At 37.8% G+C, this 25,936-nt stretch overlaps 1 protein-coding gene across 2 annotated transcripts in view; it reads right to left on the reverse strand.

Annotated features, from left to right (window-relative positions):
- The window catches only part of scube3 (signal peptide, CUB domain, EGF-like 3), a 124,595-nt gene that overhangs the window by 39,611 nt on the left and 59,048 nt on the right, over nucleotides 1-25,936 (reverse strand). The window contains exons 5-8 of one of the 2 annotated variants that reach the window (XM_048178191.1): nucleotides 18,724-18,870; nucleotides 15,172-15,288; nucleotides 6,271-6,321; nucleotides 98-214 (exon numbers count right to left, since the gene is read on the reverse strand). In XM_048178191.1, coding sequence (XP_048034148.1) covers nucleotides 98-214; nucleotides 6,271-6,321; nucleotides 15,172-15,288; nucleotides 18,724-18,870 — 432 coding nt within the window. The remainder of the gene's footprint in view (nucleotides 1-97; nucleotides 215-6,270; nucleotides 6,322-15,171; nucleotides 15,289-18,723; nucleotides 18,871-25,936) is intronic. The other variant, XM_048178192.1, reaches the window with a different exon arrangement.

Below are 25,936 nucleotides of genomic sequence, written 5' to 3' on the forward strand. Positions count from 1 at the left end.
CTCTTTGATGCATGTCGCTCTTAACCATGACTGTTAGATTAGATTTAGCTTTCAGATGGTCTGATGATCTCACGGATCTCAATTTGAGTGTTTGTACCTTTGCAGGTCTTGCGGTCCGGCTGTAAGGTGAATCCCTCCGGGCAGCTGCAGCGCACTCCAGTCACGGCGTCATGACACGTGCTGTCGCAGCCTCCGTTATTGACCGCACACGTCTCTGAAACACACACAGCAGCGGTCAGGACAGGAACCACTCACATTTGAGCACATCTAACTTCACGGAGATCCTGTTTTGCGCTCAGACTTCGACTCTGAACAGCTTTGGATGAGTTAGTCATGAACACAGCACATGCAAGTGAGCAGCAGACGTCTGTGCAGTGAGTGTAAGAGCGTCACCTAACGGGAGGGTTAGAGCTCAGCGTTGGGTATAAGCATCTGTTAAGCAGCATATTAATACTTCACAATGACCATGACACTTAAAGCATTACAAATTTACATAAACGTGAACTAGTCTCAACTATGTTGCATAATCAAAAGAAAAAGAAATAGACCATTCCATCAATGGCTTTACGAACAATTTACACAAAAATTCGTTCTGCTCTCGTTTTTATCTGCACTTTGATCTTTGAAACTTTGCAGACCTTGTTTACCAACTAAAAATAACACAATTATAATCTATTATATAGTGACAAAAAAACAAACAAATAAACAAATGAAATGCAACAAAAATATGTTTTCTTTCCTTATACTGCTCAAAATCTAAGCACAATAACTGTCATGAATAAGGGTTTAGCACAAAGCTCTGCTGGCATTCAGAAAGAACAACTTTATAAAAGAGTGAAAGACAGATAGATAGATAGATATGTTGGCTGTGTGTGCCAGGGTGCAAGTCTGTGTCACAACACGCCTCTGAAACGCTTAGAGATTCACTAACTGCATCAATCTCTGATTATAATGTTTGACATGGTTGGCTTTGAGAGCTGAAAAATGCTCACACAGAAAACACTCCCCTTTGTGTGGGTAAATTCTACCATCTGAAAAGATTTGATTCAGCTGTGTGAGTGGATATAAATATAATCTTTTGATAGAGGAGATGATAAGCGGTGTCTGATTTGCTGGCAGACTCTGTAAGACACCTGTGCGGTTACTGAAGCGATCTTTCCAATAAACGCTAATGATCCATGGAGTGAGCAGAGCAGCGGCAAAGTTAACCATGAAACCAAAACTTGTGTTATCTGGCCGACTGTCTGAAGGAGTCTTTCACAGGTCAGTGATACACTGAATGGTGTTACTTTAACATTTAACTGGTCCGCTGATGTAGTAAATCACTCTAATCTGTTTTACCATGAAATTACTCATTAATATTAAAGGGTTAGTTCACCCATAAATGAAAATTCTGTCATTAACCCTTAAATGCATACCTCGGGTCTTTAGTGACCCGGGAAGTCATTCACTACGCTCCTCCTCGTTCGTTTTTAAAGTTAGACATCATCTTTCTTGGTATTCCTCAATCAATTCATTATAAAGAATATAACAAGAAAAAAATCATACAATTATAAAAGAATGCCTATTTTTGTATTCATTTTTTGTAAAAATTGTATAGGGTCGCAAACGTCCCGAGGTATGTATGAGTGTACGTATATTTTTTCTGCACAACAATAATTGAATCTTAGATGACGGAATAAGTGCAATTCACCTTCATTCCACAAGGTGGCAATGTCTGAAACACAATGCTGAAGTGACGACTCATTTAGACAGAAAACAAAATAATAAGAAAAACATGAAATGGCTCAGCGATTTACTGCAGAGCAAGTACTGGACGCAATCAAATATGACTGTAACTGTTACTGGATGGATCTGGTAAAGCTATATTGATTTTGAAGATGTTGAAAATTATATAGTTTTGAGAATACGTTTGAGATCGCGAATGGGCTCATATTCGTGACCTCAAACATAAAACTAGCCCATTATTTGCTGAATTTACTGGGAAATGAGCTCTGACGAGGACAGAGATGATGGCATAAAACATCTGCTCAAAATGAGCCATTTCAAGCTCCAAAAGGTAACAAAATATGCTTTATTTTATTCTTCTGTAATTGTTACTCTAATATCAGAGGAGTTTTATATTATCACGACAGGTAGAGATCTTTCCGTGTTAGATATAGATCCGGGTCGATAAAGACCCGAATATGTAAGAATGATTGATGAGTCATGCATTTAAGGGTTAATGTCTCACCCTCATGTCGTTCCACACCCATAAGTCCTTCGTTCATCTTCGGAACACAAATTAAGATATTTTTGATAAAATCCGATGGCTCAGTGAGGCCTGCATTGACAGCAAGATAATTAACTCTTTCAATGCCCAAAAAGCTACTAAAGACATATTTAAACCTTAATGTTATGAAGCGACGAGAATACTTTTTGTGCGGCAAAAAACAAAAACAAAATAATGACTTTATTCAACAATATCTAGTGATGGGCGATTTCAAAACACTGCTTCATGAAGCTTCGAAGCTTTACAAATCTTTTGTTTCGAATCAGTGGTGAAGCACTGAAATTTCGAAACACTTATGACGTAAAGAATCCTCATTTACTGAAATCATGAGACTTTGGTAGTTTGATTCACGCTCCGAACCGCTAATTCGAAATAAAAGATTCGTAAAGCTTCAAAGCTTCGTGAAGCAGTGTTTTGAAATCGCTAATCACTAGATATTGTTGAATAAAGTCATTATTTGTATTTTTGGCACACAAAAGGTATTCTCTTCGATTCATAACATTAAGGTTGAACCACTATAGTCACACAAACTGTTTTAAAGATGTCTTTAGTAGCTTTCTGGGCATTGAAAGAGTTAATTATCTTGCTGTCAATGGAGGCCTCACTGAGCCATCGGATTTTATCAAAAATATCTTAATTTGTGTTCTGAAAACGAACGAAAGTCTTATGGGTGTGGAACAACATGAGGGTGAGTAATAAATGACAGAATTTTAATTTTTGGGTGAACCAACCCTTTAAAACAGCTCGTAATTACATGCACTTTATGACCATACTCTTTAATCTATCTATCTATCTATCTATCTATCTATCTATCTATCTATCTATCTATCTATCTATCTATCTATCTATCTATCTATCTATCTATCTATCTATCTATCTATCTATCTATCTATCTATCTATCTATCTATCTATCTATCTTCCGGACAAAGCTCTGAAGAACTATAGAACTTATAGTGGCACAATTTTCATGTACAAGCACCATTTACATACTCTTAAACAAAATAAGTAGACATCATCCAGATATAATTATCATTCCACCTATACTGTAGCTTTAAGAATGAAGTCTTTTGCTGAAGATATCAGGCTCCTCTCAGAGGAGAGGGCTACAAATAAACTATGTTAAGACCTTCTTTTCAGACTTCAATCATGCACTTCAAACATCAAGCATCTAACACCTTCCTCAGGCAACATAGACAAAACATCGGCTGGTTTTTGAGGCACCTGTGAATGCCGAGACCCGTTCAAAACCCCTTTCACTCGTGTCACAATACATAAACGAACGACTCTGCTTTGGTTGCATCCCAACACATCCCCATCGTTTCCATAAACTCTCTATTCTGCACTCTTTGAGAGGAGTTCACTGTTAAGAGTCTTCATGTTGAGAGAAAGCACACTCATTAACTAGTACCCAGCAGGCAGGCTGCAACGTAAAAATCACCTCCAAGGAAAGTTCAGGGAGAAGGATTTTCTGCCGAGGCAAAATTCGAGATTGCATTCAGTTAATTGCAATTAGGACATTTAATGTTTTCCCCAGAGATCCCATCATCTCGCTTCTGCCATTCTGACCACTGAAACTTTAACCAAAAAAGACAGCTGTTAAACAAAAGAAAGACACATTTTGCATGTGTATTTTGTGCAATAATGCATGTACAGTAAAGCCTAGACTCTGGTGGCATGTTTGTACCACCATTATGGTAATTGCACGGTTCAACTAACTAAAAGAGGCCACATTACGCCCTTTTTCAGTCTTGATTTTGTATTTAGGCTCTACTAGAATAAGTTTTAATGCTTGAATGTTGAAAACATATTTTTCACATATTTGACATTGTTGCAGCTCCTCTATTCCCAGTCTGTCAGTACCTCTCTGTTTAGTTCCTGTCTCTACACTCTAAAAAAAAAAAAAAATTCTGGGTTAAAAACAACCCAAGTTGGGTCGAAAATGGACAAACCCAGCGGTTGGGTTAAAATGCTTGCCCAACGTGCTGGGCAGTTTTATTTAACCCAACTATTGTTTAAAAATCAATATATGGCTGGTCTAAAGTTAAGTTAATTACTAGAGGCAACAATAATAATCAAAAGGTGAACATTTTATTAATAAGCAATGTTCAGTTGTTAAACATATTCATAAATGTTAGTTTCCAACACATTTTGGGTGCAAGGTTGGGCAAACATTTAACCCGACCGCTGGGTTAAAACAACCCAATCGCTGGGTTTGTCCATTTTCAACCCAACTTGGGTTGCTTTTAATCCAGCATTTTTTAGAGTGTATGAAGCCCCTCCTTCTGAAAAGCACAATGTGCTCTGATTGGTCGGCTTGATCAGTGTGTTGTGATTGGTCAACTGCTTTGAGCGTGTTTGGGAAATGTCCCGCCCCTCACCATAACTGTGAGTTTTAACACACTACTATCTAACTCAACCAGGCCCTGCCCCTTTATTTTGCATATGCCTCTGGCGGGAATTATTTAAATGAGGAATACTGTGACGTGTTCGTTCCCGGAAGTAAACTCGAGTTTACAACAGAGGCGTTTCAGGGAGCTCAGAAACACTGACACTGATATAGAGAAGAAATCCCGCTGGAGGGACATTGTGCTTTGGAATTTTGCAGACCTTTTTTTAATGCTCAAACAGCAACATTTACACAAAGGTAACAATGTAAAACAATGTAAAACAGCATAATGGGTTCTCCATCCTCCGACGTTCAGCCAGTGCTCAGGAATTGCAAATGTTGGCACAATTGGTTTCTGTAAGGGTTGGAACAAGTTGGGAACATGCCGCCAGAGGTAGAGCTATTTGGTAAATATGACAGCTGTTGGCACAGGTCTCTCTTAGCCTCGACCAAACACATCAGTCCTCATTAAATCCAGTCTGATGTTAAAAGGTTGTCGTGCAAACAAGCTCGTTTTTCAAAAATGCCATTGCTTTCCAGGGCGAGAAAATAGCATGAGCTGACAGAAAGAGAAACAAAGCGAGATGAGATTTTGGTACTGGGACAAAGGTTGTCCTTGGGCTTTGGTGTACAGTATTTGCCGTGCGCTTATTTCAGGCCGAATAAACAGGATCCCAGGACACCAACAGCCAGCATGCAGATTTAGTGCCAGAACGGATCAGTCTCCTTTATAACCTCAGAGCCCTGTGCAATCAAAAGTGTGCAAACCCACAACAAAACGCTTTCACAATTTGAAGTCATGCATGATGCACTTTGAAAAAACGAAGTATGGTGATGTGTTATAGCAAGTCCAATTGAATTCCATTAGAAGAATTTATCCCTAGAAAAATATGTATTCTAATGTAACATTCTCTAAATATCAAAATTCTGCAGAATAAAGGCCCATTCACACCAAGGATGATAACTATAATAATAACGATAATGTCAGAGATGAAAGATATCATTGGATTTTTTTCCCAGCTGATGAACAACAAAAACATTAACAGCCAATCAGAATCCATCCTGCTTGAAAGAACCGCAGCACGTGCTTAAATAAACAGAACTATTATTCATTGGTGTGTATGCTAATATAGTTATCTTTATAGTCATCGTTCTTGGCGTGAACGGGCCTTTTCATTCAGGGTAAGCAACAAAGTAGGAAGTACTTTGACATGTTACAGCAAGTCCTTTTGAATTCCATTAAAATAATTAATTTTGGAAAAACGTGGGCCAAATCTGACCCATTTTTCCCTTAATCGTAAAGAGTCATAGGAGACTGCAGCGACTTCATTGTTAAACCCTCATTAGACATGCTTTCTGATTAAAAAATGGGCAGTTCCTAATGAGGAGGTTTGCAAGCAAGATTGGTTTCAGGTTTTCATTCAGGCAGTTCAAGAGGATAACCATTTAACATGGGTACAAAGTTCATTTTGTTGATCTCCTGATTGCCAGAATGGACCCACAACCCAAGAAATTGGTGCAATAAAGGTTAGTAAGAGTTCCAGCTTAACCACACCCACTGTGGAAAGAAGTAGCCAATAGGAATCAAGCTAGAGAAATTGACATATTTACCATTGGGTAACAGCTGTGGCTGCAGTGGCTGCTGTTGGACACTCCTTTCCTCTGCATACACACACACACATTACAAAAACACTGCTTAGTCTTCCAAGAATTACTTTATAAACTTTATAAAACACCCTGGCCAGTCAAATTTGTGTTTTTAGTAACCCTGGTGCTCAAACTGACCCTTTTATGAGGCTGCAAGAGCAATTTACCCTACAAAAATGATTTTCTTCCTCAGTATCTTTGGCTTGTTTTCCAATACAAATATCTAAACATTCTTAAATCAAGAAACATTTACTTGGGAAGGAAAATGGCATAAGATATTAAGTCTTGTTTTTGGAAAAATGCATCAAAATTAAGTGACTCTGAGCTTAAAACATTTCAGAAAAATAAACTTCTTTACCTTTGAATTAAGTTTATTTTTCTTACCCCACTGGCACATTTTTTTTCTTGTTTTAAGCATAAAGTCACTTCAATTTGATATATTTTTCAGAAAACAAGACTATCGTAAGTAATTTTGCTTCTTAAGTATCTTGATTTAACAATGTTAAGATATTTGTACTGGGAAACAATACAATAATACTGAGGAAGAACATCATTTTTTGCAGAGTAGTTCATAAACTAACTGTTAAAAGAACCAATCCAAGGTTTGCAGGTACTGATTATAGTTGGTTTAAGCTGATTTAGAGGCCCAAAACTTACTTAAACCATCAGACGAGGGCAGTCTGATCAGATGATGTTTTCAGCACTTGAACCAGTTTTGTACACTTTTGTACAGAGAAAAACAAGGCCGAGTGTTAGTCTTCTCATGCAGCGACAAGACAACACTCATGTACAAGAGTGAATCGACACAGAGAGCAGTAAACTGCGAAAATTATTTTCTTCCTTAGTATTTTTGTCTTGCTTTCCAGTACAAATATCTAAACATTCTAAACACATAAACATTCTCAAAATGACTTAAGATATTAGGCCAAATCTTGTTAAGAATGTTTAGACATTTGTACTAGAAAACAAGACAAAGATACTGAGAAAGAACAGCACTTTTTGCAATGTAGATGCAGATTACAGTTAAGTGTGCGTCTGACTACAACCAGACACTTCATGGTAAACCTCCAAAATGAGCAGGAAGGCGTGAACTGATGTCATGCAGAGACAAATAGTGGCAATGGTTCCCGCTGCAGTTCATCTAAGACATTCGATCACTTACCTGTGCTGTGACTTCTCAGTTTAAATCTACAGATAACCAAACTACCAAGCAAACAAAGTCTGTCTGACCAAAAGGCACAGCACTGACCCAGCTAACAAAAATACGTTCTAAGAATGTTTTACTTATATGATTGTTACTTTTTAATGTTCTCAGAATGTTCCGAAACAGGGCAGTAACATTTAAAAAACATTAGATTAACGTCCAATTAAAATGTTCCATAAACAATGACGTTTTTGAGAACATTATTAAAGTCCAGATAACTCTGAAAGCACATTCTATTAACGTTACTGGAAGAATATTTGTTCCTAACTTTGAGAGAACCTTGCCTGAACGTTCTGAGAACGTTCCCTGTTAGCTGGGGAACTGCTTATGAAACAAACATTTTAAACAATATGATGCCTGGGGATTGTGTGTACCAGCCAGATGTGAGCATCTGTTTCGGATTAGCATCTCTCTCAGGCTAAGAATCTCCACAACCCTTTTGTTTGCTAAGTGTCTTCTGTGGAAATGTTCGTGCAAATCTACTGGCTTATGCTTGTCGTTTGATTGTAGGATCACATGAAGATGCCTGGACCCATGTGGAAAAACACTTAGCGGTTAGCCGTTAGCGTTTTCACATTCTGTTCAGATGTATTAAGAGTGAATTCCACTGGAAAGTGAGCATCATTTACTACTTGTTGCTAAGAAAAAGGTGCAAGGATGTGTACAGCCTACAAGAAGACATACGACTGTTAAGATTGCTGTGGCAGATTCACTATGTCAGGTTGTGTTTTTTAAAGGATAGTTCACTTAAAAATGAAATCCTGTCATCATTTACTCACTCTCATGTCCTTCCAAAGCTTTCATACAATGAAAGACCCTTTTGACATTCAATGCATTGATAAAAGACAAAAAAATTATTCAATCTATCTTCTTTTGTGCTCTACAGAAGAAAGAAATTCAAAGAGGTTTGGAACAAAATGAGGGTGAGTAAATGACTTTCATTTTGGGGTAAACAACCCATTTAAGTTACACCATCATTCAAAAGTTTAATATAAAATAAACCACAATTTACACGAGCAAGCATAGGTGCCTGCTGCTGCTTCTGTTTTTTTAAAGGGAAAAGCTACCCATAACTGCTGGTCTAGAATCAGTTTTCTATGTAATAATAGCATGTTGGTGAAACAGATTTGGCAAGCGATCCAGTGCATATCTGTGTTTCGCTCTTGAGACCGTCAAAGGTTTCTCTTTACAACATGTTTTACAGCAGTTTGTGAATGTAGATGCTTTAAATGGATAGTTCACCCAAAACTGAAAATGATCCCATAATTTACTCCCCCTTAAGCCATCCTAGGTGTATATGACTTTCTTCTTTCAGTCGAACCAAGTTATATTAAAAGAAGCAGTTTAAAATATGGATATTTTTCTTACAAAAACCAATCGCTTCACTTTAGAAGGCATTTATTAACCCATTGGAGTTGTATGGATTACTTTTATGAGCTTCAAAAACTCTATTCAATGCCATTATAAAGTTTGGAAGAGCCAGGATATTTTTTAATATAACTCTGATTGTGTTTGTCTGAAAGAAGATAGTCATATACACCTAGGATGGCTTGTTATGGGATAACTTTCATTTTTGGGTGAACTATCCCTCTAATAACAAATCATTTATTGGGAGTGTTGGGATGTGTAGCTTGTGGCTAGGTGACATGTAACTATTTAATGGAAATTTCATGGACGTACTGAACAAATCTGCGTATACCTTCACCTGCGGGCTTTTGCGGGCGGGTGCGGGACAAAACATGAATGCAGCGGGTGGGAGCAGGAGAAGGTATATATTTTTGCGACAGAAAGCGGGCAGAAGCGGTACTGAAAAATCCGTCCCATGCAGTTCTCTACTTGTAGGTACGAGAAGAACCGATGGTTCTTAAATCCCAAATAAGACTATAAATAAATTACCTCAAGTTTCAAATCAATTGACCGTTCGCAAAGACCCGCCCCCTTTAGTTACTGTTGCTACATCCGACATGCCATGCCGCTATTATGTCACACATTATTTATATCGCGGAGCAAAGAGGACACTGAAATGCGTCGACAGATAAGACAGAGTAGGACACTTTTGATATGAAACAAAGTCTCAAATGTCAAATTCTGTAATTTTTAAAGAAATTTAAACAACAATTCCGTTTTATGGATCTTAATGTGTCGTGACAGATCGCTGCAGTGCCTCAGTTCAAGCCGCTCGTAAACCGATCATCTCTTCCTACTGGTTCATTTATAGCATCAAATAAACATGAATGAACATCAGAAGGAATGTTGTTTCAACCGTGGAAAGACGTCAGTACACATTCAAGTTCAAATCCACCGACGCTAATCTACTAACTGCTTTGTCTGACAAAACGGCGGATGCGGCGTTATGATTGGTTAGATCGCCTGTCAATCAAACTCCCAGTGAAGGGTCAATTGCCTTTCAGGATCATACGATCATAAACAGAAAATTACTATAAAAATGTACAGATGCTGTAACTACAAAGAGCATCTTTATCCATTGACGAACATTCAAAAATAGTCATGAATTCTGACTAAATAAAATTTATTTCATTATTTAATATAGTCAATGATTACCAGTGCCCAAATTTGTCACCACTTTGGAGAGTCGCTAACCGGACTGTGTACGACTGCAACTCCCATTGCGATGAATGGGAATGCTAACGCATTGCTCTCTTCGGGTATTATCTGTCAATAAACACGGATAGTGTGTTTGTTTTATTGCCATCCCATCTGCTCACTGTGCGGTTTCAAATCGAACCCCTTTGCTAAACCCGCCAAGGCAAAACTTCGGTGACAGATTGTGAAGGATGGAAGTGCAAAAGTAATCAGAGCGGCTGAAATCCATCACTTCTGAAGAAAAGCAGTCAATGAGGATGAAGAGAGAGGGGTTAGAGAATAGATGAAGCAGCTCAAGGAACACAAAAAGCCACCCAGTGAGATCAGAGTGATTGATTTTACTCGACCAGTGTGCCATTTCAAGATTAAAGTCCCAGAACTATTGCGCAGAGGCCCGAATCAAAGGATGTTAGGTTAAAAATGACAAGAGATCACTTAGAAGCTATTCTGAGCAAAATTGTTAACACCTGTTCATAAGGATCCATATCATATTAATGAGGTCTGACTAACAAAAATACAGGCGATCTGATGCACCGATGCAAACGCTGAGCTATTTCTGCGAGGCTGTCTGAGCAAATCCAACCAGAGATGCTGAAGTGTTGGTCAGGCTCCAGTCACTGACCAAATCACTGCAATGGCATCTGAAAATGTCTTTAACACATGCTACGTCTGCTCCTCTGAACCATTTTATTCTTGATGTGTTGTAAACAAAGCGAGGGGGGTTGGCAAAACTTGAAAAGAATGAAAAATGAAAGCTTGTGCTGAATGTTTCTTCGACTAGGACACTTTTGGCCATGTGGACGTTTAGAAAATAAATTTCTCTGACCAGTTTAAGTCATTTGTCAACTTACAATTGCCAACAGTGGAAGAATTATGTTATTTTATTTATTTATTTTTTCATTTTTATTCTGAACCAACAAATTTTATTCCCACCGCATCATTTTTTAAAGTCCCCCTCTGGGGAAAATCAAGTTTTTAATGTTGTTTATATGTCTATGTGGTGTTTTTAATATGCTTTAAGACAAACAATGAGCAAATTCATCAGTCAGCACCATTTCTGAGTATTTTCTCTTTAAAACTGCAGTGATCTAAAGATGCGGTTTGAAATCACTGGTGTTTATTATATCTACAAACTACCAATCACGTCAACGTGCCATTGGGCTTTAGCATATCATTACTATGCTCTGAAGCAGGGGAGTCTCAAGAGAAGGTTATTCCTGTTTATTTTTTAGCAATATAGTGGGTGTATGATGTATATTACGATGTTATGATGAGCTGTATGCCTTTCTCCACTGATGTTCTGAGTTGTTCAAAGCGTTTGTAAGAATACTGATTTTGAGATGGCGAACAAGGACATTAGCAACACGTTATTAGCTGTTTGATAACATAGTCAAGCAAAAGACTAATCATTTTAATTACCGTTATGTGTACGACGTTGTAAAAAGGGATACCATTTGTGCAGCGCTTACCCAAGTAAGTCGACCGAGTGGATCTCTGAGCTCGTGCGAGAAAGTGGAGGCGGGGCTAATTAGCATATTCATGGTTCCGCATATACTAAATGAAGCAAAGGTGTCGAGTTACATTCAAGCTATTTTAAGGCATAAAGATTTTTTTTCACAGGAAAAAACGTTTAAATGTGTCACTTTGGAGATCAAAAATGAGTATTAAGGGATACAATTATTGACTAGAGCAAAATAAAATGCCTAACTTCTTTTGTTTCTTTGCATAATTTTATGCCAATTAAACACACACACACACACACACACACAGTTCTTTTGAATGTTCTAATTATCAAAATAAATAAATAAAATAAAATGGCCCAGTTTCCACAAAAATATGAAGCAGCACAACTCTTTTCAACACTGATAATATTAAGAAATGTTTCTTGAGCAGCAAATCAGCATATTAGAATGATTTCTGAAGGATCATGTGACACTGAAGACTGGAGTAATGATGCTGAAAATTCAGCTTTGATCACAGGAATAAATTACTATACTATATATTCACATAGAATTTAAATTGAAATAATATTTCACAATATTACTGTTTTTTCTGTATTTTTGATCAAATAAATGCTGCCGTGGTGAGACTTCTTTCAAGAGCATTAAAAATCTTACCGACCTCAAACTTCTGAACAGTACATTTTACTATTAATGTGTTTGAAATAAGTGCATAATAAAAGCACAGTAAAAAAGTTTCCACAAAAGTTTAAATGTGACTTTGATAGCACAAAAAGTGTATAAAAGTCAACCCCCAAGACATAAAAGTGCCTGTCGTTGAAGAAACATCCATCTACCCTCTCTTCTCACCTTCTCTTATCATACCAACGGTTTCCATCTCCTCAGGGGATTGTGGCTAGGCCACATCAATTACTCTGTGACTCCAGCCCATCGCTCAACGGGGGCTCATTAATAAGTTCAGCTTGTTTTATTGTGGCTTTCAGGCCTATTAGAGCTTGCGAGAGAGCGACCTAGCCGGCAGCGGCAGCGACCGCAACCCAGCCTTCGGCTGCCGTGCTCCATCTGGATTCCTGTGGGGGGAAATGTGCGACCCTGACAGATTCACCGCACCCCTCTGGCCTCTGTGGCCTGCGCTTTACTCTTTCAGTTTTGTCTTCGGGGCCCGTCAGACAAGCCAGACGTCTCATTTGCGGAGCTGCTGGCAGGTTTTGGGGAACAGAGGGGTAATAATAGGGCGTCTGAGTGAGACCTTGACATAAGAGCTGGATCCAGTCGGGGAGAGAGTGCAAATAAACGCATCAGAAGCCAGACTAACCACCGTTCAGTCGGGAAACAAGGTCCCTGATATTTAGACTGCTGAAATTGTGCTTTTAATGGTCTGTCTTCAAGAGCGTGTATGTTTGTTTCTATTTGGATATGGCCGCTAAGAAGAGGCTGGAGGTCGGTTGCTAACTTAAGGATTCATAATGCCATCCTGAAGTCTGCGAGTCCGCTTGTTTTATGACTTTTCCAGCTGTTACGGCCAACGCTCCCATGATCCATTTTCAGCTTCAGCTTACGCAAACACAGATAAATAGTGTCTTTTCATATGAGCATCAGTTTCTGTCGCTGACTGGCGGTAATAATGGCCTCAATGCGATCAAAGCCAATGTGACTAAACATCAAAGTATTAAAAAAAAAAAAAAATTGTAAAAAAAAAAAATTGTGGGGGATTCTCAAAAACAAATATTGAGATCATGTAGAAAAATAGAAAAATAATTAATTTGCAAAATTATTATTGTTATTATTATTATTTAGTGCTGACATACAATTAATCATGATGAATCGCATCCAAAATAAAAGTTTGTTTACATAATAAATGTGTGTACTGTTTATATTTATTATGTATATATAAATACACACACATGCATGCATATATTTAACAAAAATATATTATATTTATGTATATATAATATTTATATATAATATAAATTATATAAATATTTACATATATACACGTAAATGTGTGTATTTATATATACATAATAAATATACACAGTACACACATTTATTATGTGTAACAAAAATATATTATATTTATATATATTAAATATTTATATGAATATATAATATAAATTATATATATACACTAATATAAATGTAAATATTTCTTAAATATATACATGTATGTGTGTGTATTTATATATACATAATAAATATAAACAGTACACACACATATATTATGTTTAACAAAAATATATTATATATATATATATATTAAATATTTATATGTATATATAATATAAATTACATAAATATATATAGATACATATATAAATGTAAATATTTCTTAAATATATACAAGTATGTGTATGTATTTATATATACATAATAAATATATACAGTACACAAATATATTATGTTTAACAAAAATATATTTATATTTATTATATATATATATATATATACATATTTCTTAAATAATTTTTCATAAAAAAAAAAAAAAAATTCTAAGTAGTTTTGGGTAATTTTCCCTAAAATATGTTCTACTGTCTGAAAAAAAAAAATACACAAATAAACACACGACACAAAATTATTTGTTTTGGCACAGAGATTTTGAATGACGTTAATCAGACTCGGCGTAAACAGCTGTAAGTCTGCTGTGGATTGCTAGTCCTTCAGGAATCAGAGGTCTGCTGTGATTGGTTGCAGTAATACAAAGCAAAGCTGTGATTGATTAAAGAGGTGCACAGAACAGCTGATTGACTCAGACATACACACACTTACTATTCAAGTCATAAAGCTGCTGTGTGTAACGTTTTTGGACGTTAAAATACTAAAATAATGCTTATTATGCTGACACAACTATAAGAAAACCAGCTTTTTTTGCAAATTAATTTGGTAATGCTAAAGGCTCATAAATTACACACTGCAGCTTTAAACAGCATCAAGACCAAACGGTGCTCTTTAAGAACGTGAAAAGTCGGAAGGGAAATGTGTTCAAGCAAGCAAGGTTAAACAGAAAAAAAAGACGAATAGAGCAGGAAGGCACATAACTCTTCACATTCAGTGATCTTGATTTCCTAAGTCTGATATATTGTCAAATACATCAAGTTTATACCTCATGCGTAAGTGTCTTTTTGCGCTCAACTTTCTGTTTATGGCTCCCATGATGCCTGTAAATCCTCATCCGTGACTAGACTAATGGAAACACTAACATATGTATGTAAATGAAGTGTAACTAAAGGACAATGTGCTCACTGTAAAACACTTGAGATGCAGAGAAGAGCCCATTTCTCACTGTATGTTGAGTGAAACTCTGAGATTTGGTTCCACCGCATAAAATCAAGCCAAACTCTGGACTGGACAGAACATTAAGTTTAGAGTTTCCATTAGAAGTCACTTAAAGCCAATGCCTGTGCTTTAACAGTGTCTGGAGATTCTTCGTAATCGTTCAACAAATCTAATAATGTCTAAAACTATCTTCCTTTAGGTTGACGTCACAAATCGCCCTTATTTTCCCATCACCTCTCACAGGAACAGCTTGATTTAGTGTGATCAAACTGCTCTTTAGTGTAGTTAAAGCACCGGGTCGGGTGGAGTCATGTGTTGACTGACCTACACAGGTCTTCCCATCAGAGTGAAGCGCAAACTTCATGTGACATGAACATCTGGGCCCGTGGTCCATCTCCTCACAGATGTGCTGACAGCCGCCGTTACCATAGTTACACGTCACTAAACAGGAACAACAACATGAGAGATTAGAGATCACTAACTTTTAATTGCTAACATCTATCAACGCAACCATCTCTCCATCCATCCATCCATTCATCCATCCATCCTTCTCAATCTATTGTTCCATTCATCCATCCATCCATCCATCTTCAACTATTGTTCCATCCATCCATCCATCAATCCATCCATCCATCGCCATATATTGTTCCATCCATTAATCCATCTTCATCTATTGTTCCATCCATCAATCCATCAATCCATCCATCCATCCATCCATCCATCTCCATATATTGTTCCATCCATTAATCCATCATCATCTTTTGTTCCATCCATCAATCCATCCATCCATCCATCCTTCTCAATCTATTGTTCCATTCATCCATCCATCCATCCATCCATCCATCCATCCATCCATCAAGCCATCTCAATCTATTGTTCCATCCATCCATCCATCAATCCATCCATCCATCCATCAAGCCATCCATCAAGCCATCTCAATCTATTGTTCCATCCATCCATTAATCCATCTTCATCTATTGTTCCATCCATCAATCCATCCATCCATCTCCATATATTGTTCCATCCATTAATCCATCTTCATCTATTGTTCCATCCATCAATCCATCAATCCATCCATCCATCTCAATCAATTGTTCCATCCATCCATCCATCCATCCATCCATCCATCCATCCATCCATCCATCCATCCTTCTCAATCTATTGTTCCATCCATCCATCCATCATCTATTGTTCCATCCATTCATCCATCAATCCATCCATCCATCCATCTCCATATATAGTTCCATCCATTAATCCATCTTCATCTATTGTTCCATCCATCAATCCATCAATCCATCCATCCATCATCCATCCATCCATCCATCCATCCATCCATCAATCCATCCATCCATCTCCATATATTGTTCCATCCATTAATCCATCCATCATCTATTGTTCCATCCATCAATCCATTAATCCATCCATCCATCCTTCTCAATCTATTGTTCCATTCATCCATCCATCCATCCATCCATCCATCCTTCTCAATCTATTGTTCCATTCATCCATCCATCCAACCATGCATCCATCCATCAAGCCATCTCAATCTATTGTTCCATCCATCCATCCATCATCCATCCATCCATCAATCCATTCATCCATCCATCCATCCATCCATCCTTCTCAATCTATTGTTCCATTCATCCATCCATCCAACCATGCATCCATCCATCAAGCCATCTCAATCTATTGTTCCATCCATCCATCCATCATCCATCCATCCATCCATCCATCCATCCTTCTCAATCTATTGTTCCATTCATCCATCCATCCAACCATGCATCCATCCATCAAGCCATCTCAATCTATTGTTCCATCCATCCATCCATCATCCATCCATCCATCCATCCTTCTCAATCTATTGTTCCATTCATCCATCCATCCATCCAACCATGCATCCATCCATCAAGCCATCTCAATCTATTGTTCCATCCATCCATCCATCCATCCATCCATCCATCTTCATCTATTGTTCCATCCATCCATCCATCCATCAATCCATCAATCCATCCATCCATCTCCCTATATTGTTCCATCCATTAATCCATCTTCATCTATTGTTCCATCCATCAATCCATCAATCCATCCATCCATCCATCTCCATATATTGTTCCATCCATTAATCCATCATCATCTTTTGTTCCATCCATCAATCCATCCATCCATCCATCCATCCTTCTCAATCTATTGTTCCATTCATCCATCCATCCATCCATCCATCCATCCATCCATCCATCCATCCATCAAGCCATCTCAATCTATTGTTCCATCCATCCATCCATCAATCCATCCATCCATCCATCAAGCCATCCATCAAGCCATCTCAATCTATTGTTCCATCCATCCATTAATCCATCTTCATCTATTGTTCCATCCATCAATCCATCAATCCATCCATCCATCTCCATATATTGTTCCATCCATTAATCCATCTTCATCTATTGTTCCATCCATCAATCCATCAATCCATCCATCCATCTCAATCAATTGTTCCATCCATCCATCCATCCATCCATCCATCCATCCATCCATCCTTCTCAATCTATTGTTCCATCCATCAATCCATCAATCCATCCATCCATCTCAATCAATTGTTCCATCCATCCATCCATCCATCAAGCCATCTCAATCAATTGTTCCATCCATCCATCCATCCATCAAGCCATCTCAATCTATTGTTCCATCCATCCATCCATCCATCATCTATTGTTCCATCCATTCATCCATCAATCCATCCATCCATCCATCTCCATATATAGTTCCATCCATTAATCCATCTTCATCTATTGTTCCATCCATCAATCCATCAATCCATCCATCCATCATCCATCCATCCATCCATCCATCCATCCATCCATCCATCAATCCATCCATCCATCTCCATATATTGTTCCATCCATTAATCCATCCATCATCTATTGTTCCATCCATCAATCCATTAATCCATCCATCCATCCTTCTCAATCTATTGTTCCATTCATCCATCCATCCATCCATCCATCCATCCATCCATCCTTCTCAATCTATTGTTCCATTCATCCATCCATCCAACCAACCATGCATCCATCCATCAAGCCATCTCAATCTATTGTTCCATCCATCCATCCATCATCCATCCATCCATCCATGCATCCATCCTTCTCAATCTATTGTTCCATCCATCCATCCATCCATCCATCTCCATATATTGTTCCATCCATCCATCCATCCATCCATTAATCCATCTCCATCTATTGTTCCATCCATCAATCCATCAATCCATCCATCCATCCATCTATCTCCATATATTGTTCCATCCATCTATCCATTAATCCATCTTCATCTATTGTTCCATCCATCCATCTATCCTTTCATCCATCCATCCATCCATCTCCATCTATCGTTCCATCCATCCTTTCATCCATCTATCTATCTATCTATCTATCTATCTATCTATCTATCTATCTATCTATCTATCTATCTATCTATCTATCTATCTATCTATCTATCTATCTATCTATCATCCTTCCTGCCATCTATCTATCTATCTATCTATCTATCTATCTATCTATCTATCTATCTATCTATCTATCTATCTATCCTTCCTTCCTTCCATCATCCTTCTATCCATCCATCTGTCCATCCATCCATCCATCCATCCATCCAGCCATCCATCCATCCATCCATCCATCCTTCCTTCCATCATTCTTCAGTCCATCTATCCATCCATCCATCATTCATCCTTCCTTCCCTCCATCATCCTTCCGTCCATCCGTCTATCTATCTATCCATCCATCCATCCATCCATCCATCCATCCATCATCCTTCTGTATGTCTGTCTGTCTGTCTGTCTATCTATTTATCCACTCATCCCTGATGAACAGTGATTGTACTCACATTTACAGTCTCGGCTGTTCTTGGTGAGCTGAAATCCCGGTCTGCACTCACAGGCGATGGTTCCTTTAGGCGTCTCTCTGCAAATGTGGGCACAGCCGTGATTTTTATCCATGCAGGTGGGTGCTTCTTTAGTTCCATTAAAACGCACTGCAGAACATAATGAAAGGAGAAAAGAGACAGAAAGCATGATTACTTTACAGAAGAGAGATATCTGATTTGTTTACAATATCATGCAATAAATCCATGCAATTATATTTCTTTGATTCTAGTTTTGTCACATTGCACCAGGTAGCTCCGCTGACAGTGAAATCTCATTGGTCCAAGTTTCAAGTCGGTAAGATTTTTTAATGTTTTTGAAAGAAGTCTCATAAGCTCAATTCTGGTTAGGAAATATTTTGATTACTGATGCATGACAACCACTTAAATTATTTTCAGGAACAGCAGCTTAGAGATTTCCTTCAGTTTACCCACAAATCTGAGCCCAAACACACATATAATATACCAGCACACCTGTGAACATATACTAACATATACACAAGTTTGCTATTGGTGGATCTCATGTGAGTGACAGGTTGCCCCGCCCTCATCATCAGAGAAGAGATGTCACTGCAAGAGGAAGAGGAAGTTATTTTGATTCAAAATTATGAGGGACACATGGATAAAAAAAATGTGCATGGATAAATCATTTATAAAAGATATTGCAGTATTCTATAATAAATAAGGACAATTGTCACTTTTGATTTCATGGTGACTTTAAGAGCATTTGGAAGTCTGGTTCGGCTTGGTGAGAAAAGTATCAGCCGTTCAGAACCAGAGGAACTGGGTGAGTGTTGCTTTTCTTTGACTGACCCCAGATCAGAATCATGCTCATCAGTGTTTGAACAGTAAGAGGAGAATGAAAGCACCCCACTGACTTCAGACCCCAGGACGCATCTGTATCAACAGACCCGCGGCACCCTGGGAAAGCAGCAGAAAGAGCCACGGGGAGCTGAAGAGAACATCTATATGAGAAAACAGCTTATATCACATTTATCTGACAGGGGTCAGTTATATATGCAGCCAAACCTCTAAAACTGAACCTTTACAGTAAAAACATGAACAGGAAAATACAGCAGTAATCTAAATGCCTTTCAACCACATACTACTTGCTTTTTTGTAAAGTATGTGAAACAAAATACATTATGCAGTTATAGTAGTTTAAACAGTAGCATAGATCTGCACGATGAATGGTTAAAAGATCGCAATCTTGATTCAAACACCCACCCACAATTCGACTGTGTCTATTAAAACTTTGACAAAATCACACCTACAATGCTCACATGATTTTTAATGACAGCACCAAGTCTTCTAGGCATGGAATGAACAAGTTGTCGAAATTTTGCAACATCTATCTTTTTCCATTCTTCAAGAATGGCCTCTTTTAGAGACTGGATGCTGGATGGAGAGTGATGCTCAACTTGTCTCTTCAGAATTCCCCATAGGTGTTCGATTGGGTTCAGATCAGGAGCCACTGAATCACTTTCACCCTGTTCTTCTTCAGAAATCCAATAGTGGCCTTAGATGTGTGTTTAGGATCTTTGTCATGTTGGAAAAGTGCACGACGACCAAGGGCACGGAGTGATGGTGGCATCTTCTCTTTCAGTATAGAGCAGTACATCTGTGAATTCATGATGCCATCAATGAAATGCAGCTCCCGACACCAGCAGCACTCATGCAGCCCCACATAAGGACACTTCACCGCCATGTTTCACTGTAGGCACCATGCATTTTTCTTTGTATTCCTCACCTTTGCGACGCCATGCAGTTTTGAAGCCATCAGTTCCAAAAACATTTATCTTGGTCTCATCACTCCAGAGGATAGAGTCCCAGTAGTCTTCATCTTTGTCAGCATGGGCCTGGCAAACTCAAGGCAGGCTTTTTTGTGCCTGGGCTTTAGGAGAGGCTTCTTTCGTGGACGGCACCCATGCATGCCATTCCTCTGCAGTGTACGCCGTATTGTGTCACGGGAAATAGTCACCCCAGTTTGGCTTTCTACTTCTTTAGATAACTGCAGTGAACTTGTATGCCGATTTCCTTCAACCCTTCTCATCAGAAGGCGCTCCTGTCGAGGTGTTAACTTCAGTGGACGACCTGGACGTCTCTGTGAGATGGTTGCAGTTCCATCTTTTTTAAATTTTTGTACTTTTGCTACAGTATTCTGACTGATAAGTAAAGCTTTGCTAATCTTCTTGTAACCTTCACCTTTCTGGTGTAAAGAAATGATTTTCTTTTTCAGGTCTTGTGACATTTCTCTTCCATGTGGTGCCATTGCTGACAGCATGAAATTGGAACACCCATTTATAATCAACTGTCTGCTGGACACCTGTGTAATGAATAATTAGACTCACCTGTGGTTGAATTCTTGTTAAATTAGACATTTGTAGTCTAAAATTTAGCTTTGCTCCAGAGACTTTCAGTGAGGTGTACTCATTTTTCATCACCCTAATTTGAGTAAAACTGAAAATTTTGTTCTCTAAGTTATATTATTAACCTTACTTTCATGTTATAAGTTGAAGAGATGTTATATAAAACTTAGTCTTGTCAACATTTTGGAAATTGTTTTTGTGTTCATTGAGATAATGTTTAAAATGTTACTTTTCAAAGGGGGTGTACTCATTTACGCTGAGAACTGAAAATGTTCAAATCTGCGTTCGTGCTGCCACTTTTCCAGAGAGAGCAGTTGTCATGTTTAGGCATGAAACGGATTCACAAACCATTTTTAAACCACACAGTTTCATTATCTCAAATATTCTTATCATAGAAGAACTGGGACAAAAAGTTTATAGTCAGGATATAAACACTGATGTCTACGGAAGCGAGTAAATCACCTCTTGAAAGTAATTTGATATTTCAAATAACGATTTTATTGATTACATCATTACGCCAGTAGGTGGCGACAAGTGACTCTTAAAAATATATTTGTCACTGAATCATTTATTCAAGAGATTAATTCAAAAGCTGATTCATACAGTAATGAAACAATTAAGTATTTATGAATGAGTCACTGAATCATTCACTCAAGCCATTTTTTAAAATAATTTATTCAGATTAATTAAACATTTTATATAGACTGCAGCAATTAGCATTTTGTCAGAACCTCTAGTAAATTACATGTTATTTTGTTTAGTTGTCTGATCAGAATCTTTGGAGAATTGTGATCTCTGTTTGAAACCAAAAAATTGTGATTCTCAATTAATCCAGAATCGTGCAGCTCTACAGTAGTATGATTGTACATTGTTGTCACATGACCTCATCACGCGCATGTGTAATTATGTGAGTGGCATCCAATTCAGTGTTGTTATTAACTAAATGCAAACCTATTTAAATGTCATTTTCGTTAACTGAAATAAAGCTAAAATAAAATTGAAAGTAAATATTAGATGAAAAACTTAAAATTAAAAAAAAAAAATAGAAATGTTGCCTTGGCAACTACAGTAACTAAAACTAAAATAAGTAAAAATAAATAAATAAATAAATAAAAATAATAAAATAAGTTGTATTTTATTGTACTCCACATTTCGGTTATGTATTCATGCATACAAAAAATTGCACATATGCATATTGCACAAATAATACAATAAGAAGGCTAAAAGCCCAAAGTGTACTTCACTTTTTACGCAATGTAAATTTCATCGTCAGAATAGTATGCATACCGCTGGATTTTTGTAACCGCACGCACAGGTCGCACATGCACATTTCTTTTTCTTTATTTTGCAGTAATTATTTTATCCACAAGGTGGCGACCGTGCCCTGGGGGAGTCGAATCACAAGGTACTGTAGTCAAAAAAAAAAACTGCATAAACAGAACAGACCGGAACGAATGCAAGCTACAGCAACAATGGAGGCCTACACAGATAACTGATTGTGCCAAGAGGTTAGAAAGTACTCTCAACTCTAGCATGAAAGAATACAAAGATGCTTACATTGGTAGTAACTCGCAGTGAGAGATTGCTCAAAACTGCGCATGCGTGTGTATGCGTACGATCCGAATGAAGTATACTTTGTGTGTTCAACTGTAAAGTATACCCAGGGCTTAAGGTAGCATGCTATTCCCAACGCAGCCTATAACTGTACATTTTAAATGTGCATATCTTCTAATTGCTTATTCAGTCAAATTTAGGAGTAACTAGTATGCTGTTCCAAGCACAGCCCATCTCTTAACAGGTTTGGTCAGTCAAAATGCTGCTAATAAAATGTAGCAGCTTAGGCCTCAAATAACAAACACAGAGAGCAGAAGTACACTTTTAAAGACACACACACACACACACACATAGGCCCTGAGGCCAGTATTTTAGCAGCTTTACAGGAAACCTTTCCCCTCCACACATGAAAACCACTGACAAATGTGGACAGAGGGGCGACAGGACCGAATGTTTTGGTTTCAATTGGTAATTCACAACCTTTCACATCTGCCGACATCACTTTGATTAATTAGAGCCTTTTGTTTTCCATTTCTTCTGCCAGAAAACAAAATCGGACCATTTTTTATTCTCACACTCCTGGGAACTGATGTCTGAGGAACTTTCCAATTTCTCTAATTCATTCTCTGGGTCTAAATCTCCCCCGTTCTGCAGCCGTGAATGATAATGTTTCGCTGAGCGTTTCAACGTCATCCCCCAACAAAATCTGAGCTTTGAGAATAAATGGCTCAGGCTCGATGTGCCGCATACTTGCACGATTCCTTGAAAAACAAACAGATGGAGAAACTTCTTTTGTTGGTAAACCACCAACTCCATACTCCATACAAGCAATTACGGGACAATATGAATGACATGCATTTTTTGTTTGCATTGGAATGTACTTTGCTCATAAGTTTGTGATGTATGATGTCATGAATTTGCAAAGCCTTTGCTCATTAATATTAATTAAGTTATGCACGAATGATTTAAAATGATCTTGTACTATTTTAATGAATAAAAATCAGGCAAAAATGGCAGCTGCTTCTAACATTTTTCAGTTCTGAGCTCAAATACACTACTTTTCAAAAGTTTGGGGTCAATAGGATATTTTTTTCTGAAAGAAATTAGTACTTTAATTCAACAAGGATGCACCGCACTGATCAAAAGTGACAGTGAAGACATTTATCATTTTCTATTTAGTTCTTCTGACCTTTCTATTCATCGAATAATCATCGAAAAAAAATTGGTTTCCACAAAAATATGAAGCCGCACAACTGTTTTCAACAATGATGATGATGATAAATATTTTTTATGAGCAGCAAATCAGCATATTAGAATGATTTCCGAAGGATCATGTGACACTGAAGACTGGAGTAATGATGCTGAAAATTCAGCTTTGATCACAGGAATAAATTACATTTTAACATATATTCACATAGAAAACAGTGATTTTAAAAGGTAATAATATTTCACAATTTTTAATTTATTTTTGATCAAATAAATGCTGCCTTGGTGAGCAGAAAAGACTTAGCAACCCCAAACTTTTAAACAGTAGTGTACATGTTCTCACTCTTTACTGTGCACACTTTCCTGCTACCCAGCAATCTTATAACACCACCTTTTCTTGACTTGATCTTCCACACTTTTCATGTGGAGTCATGCAAAAGGACTTTATGAGAGAAAAAAGGTTTGGAAAAAGGTGTGCAGGTCACTTTATGTAGACCTCAAAAAATGAGACGTAAATCACGCAAGTTCAAAAACAGTCCAGAGAGAGAGAGAGAGTCATATCACTTACAGAGGGTCTAAGACCTCGTCGACTAGGAGAGCCTCTACAGACCCATTCATCATGGCCGGGTCAGGTTCGGGTGGGACCAGGCCCGAACACTCTCAAAAGAGCAGTAAAATTCTCAAGTGCTGATACAATGAGCCTTTTTTTCCATGCCGAGGTGCAGCCCACCCTCTGAGGTCGCCCCGTAACTCCCTGACGAATTCCTGCCGTTTTTATCATTACGAGCGTTATTCTAATCTCTCCCGAGACTCTCGGCTTAAGAAAAATGAAGTCGAATGATCGGAAATAGGCAGAAATTCACACAAGCGTTTGGAAAAAACGATGGGAAAGCCATTTGAAGGGAATAAAAAGTGGCCGATTAGGGTCTGCGGCCTGTTAAAACAAATACAAGCCTGTTAAATGTGTCTATATGTGGGGAGAGGGGTGGGGGGGTTGAGTGAAACATGCCGAGACACTTTATTGAGTGACGGCCAGGGATGCGAGTTTGAGAAATCTTCCAAAATGAACAAGATTTCACAGAAGAGCACTGAAAAACTGCATTTAATTCAATTTTCTAGATCAAACGGTCACAATGCACTCACTCTAAAGGCTTTTCACGGATAATTATAGAAAATCAAAGGCTCTAGAATGTTGCATCTTGCGTCATGATAGAATTACCGTAATTATGAGACTTTGCAAAGACTTGAAGAACAAAGAAAGTGCAACAGATAATGAAATGACACGAATACACTCTAAAAAATGCTGGGTTAAAACAACCCAAGGTGGGTTGAAAATGGACAAACCCAGCGACTGGGTTAAATGTTTGACTAACATACTCGACAGTTTCATTTAACTCAACTATTGTTTAAAAATGACTATATGGCTGGCTTAAAAATGAACCCAAAATAAGTTGGAAATTAAAAATCAGACACATAATTACTAGAGGCAACAATAATAATCAACAGGTGAACATTTATTAATAAGCAATTTAATAAATGTTAATTGTTTAATTAGTGTTCATTTATTAAACAGTTTAACAAATGTTAATTTCCAACATACTTTGGGTTCATTTTAATCAAGCAATACAGCCATTTTTAAACAATAGTTGAGTTAAATAAAACTAGCAGGTTGGGCAAACATTTAACCCAAACGCTGGGTTAAAACAACCCAGTTGCTGGTTTTGTCCATTTTCAACACAACTACCCAGCATTTTTTAGAGGTTGGCTTTTTCCTTTAACTGATCTCTAAACAGCTCAGTTCTTCCCTTTGGAAACTGCAATATCTTACCTGGAGCCTAAGGCATATTTTCTTCTTGCAAAGAAAAGGGTAAAAATTCCACTGTAATATCAAAGCTATCTCTTAAGGAACTCTCGGATCCAGGTCTCAGATCGGCTTGCCAACAATAACAGCAATCTGACATGAAGGACGCTCTCTGACGTCCTTGTATTCTCGAGTAAGCTTCAGGTTTTTAGCACCTTTCTGGAAGAGTTGGCGCAGTGAAAAGCTG

This window comes from Megalobrama amblycephala, linkage group LG24, assembly GCF_018812025.1.
Source record: "Megalobrama amblycephala isolate DHTTF-2021 linkage group LG24, ASM1881202v1, whole genome shotgun sequence".
Lineage (NCBI taxonomy): Eukaryota > Metazoa > Chordata > Actinopteri > Cypriniformes > Xenocyprididae > Megalobrama > Megalobrama amblycephala.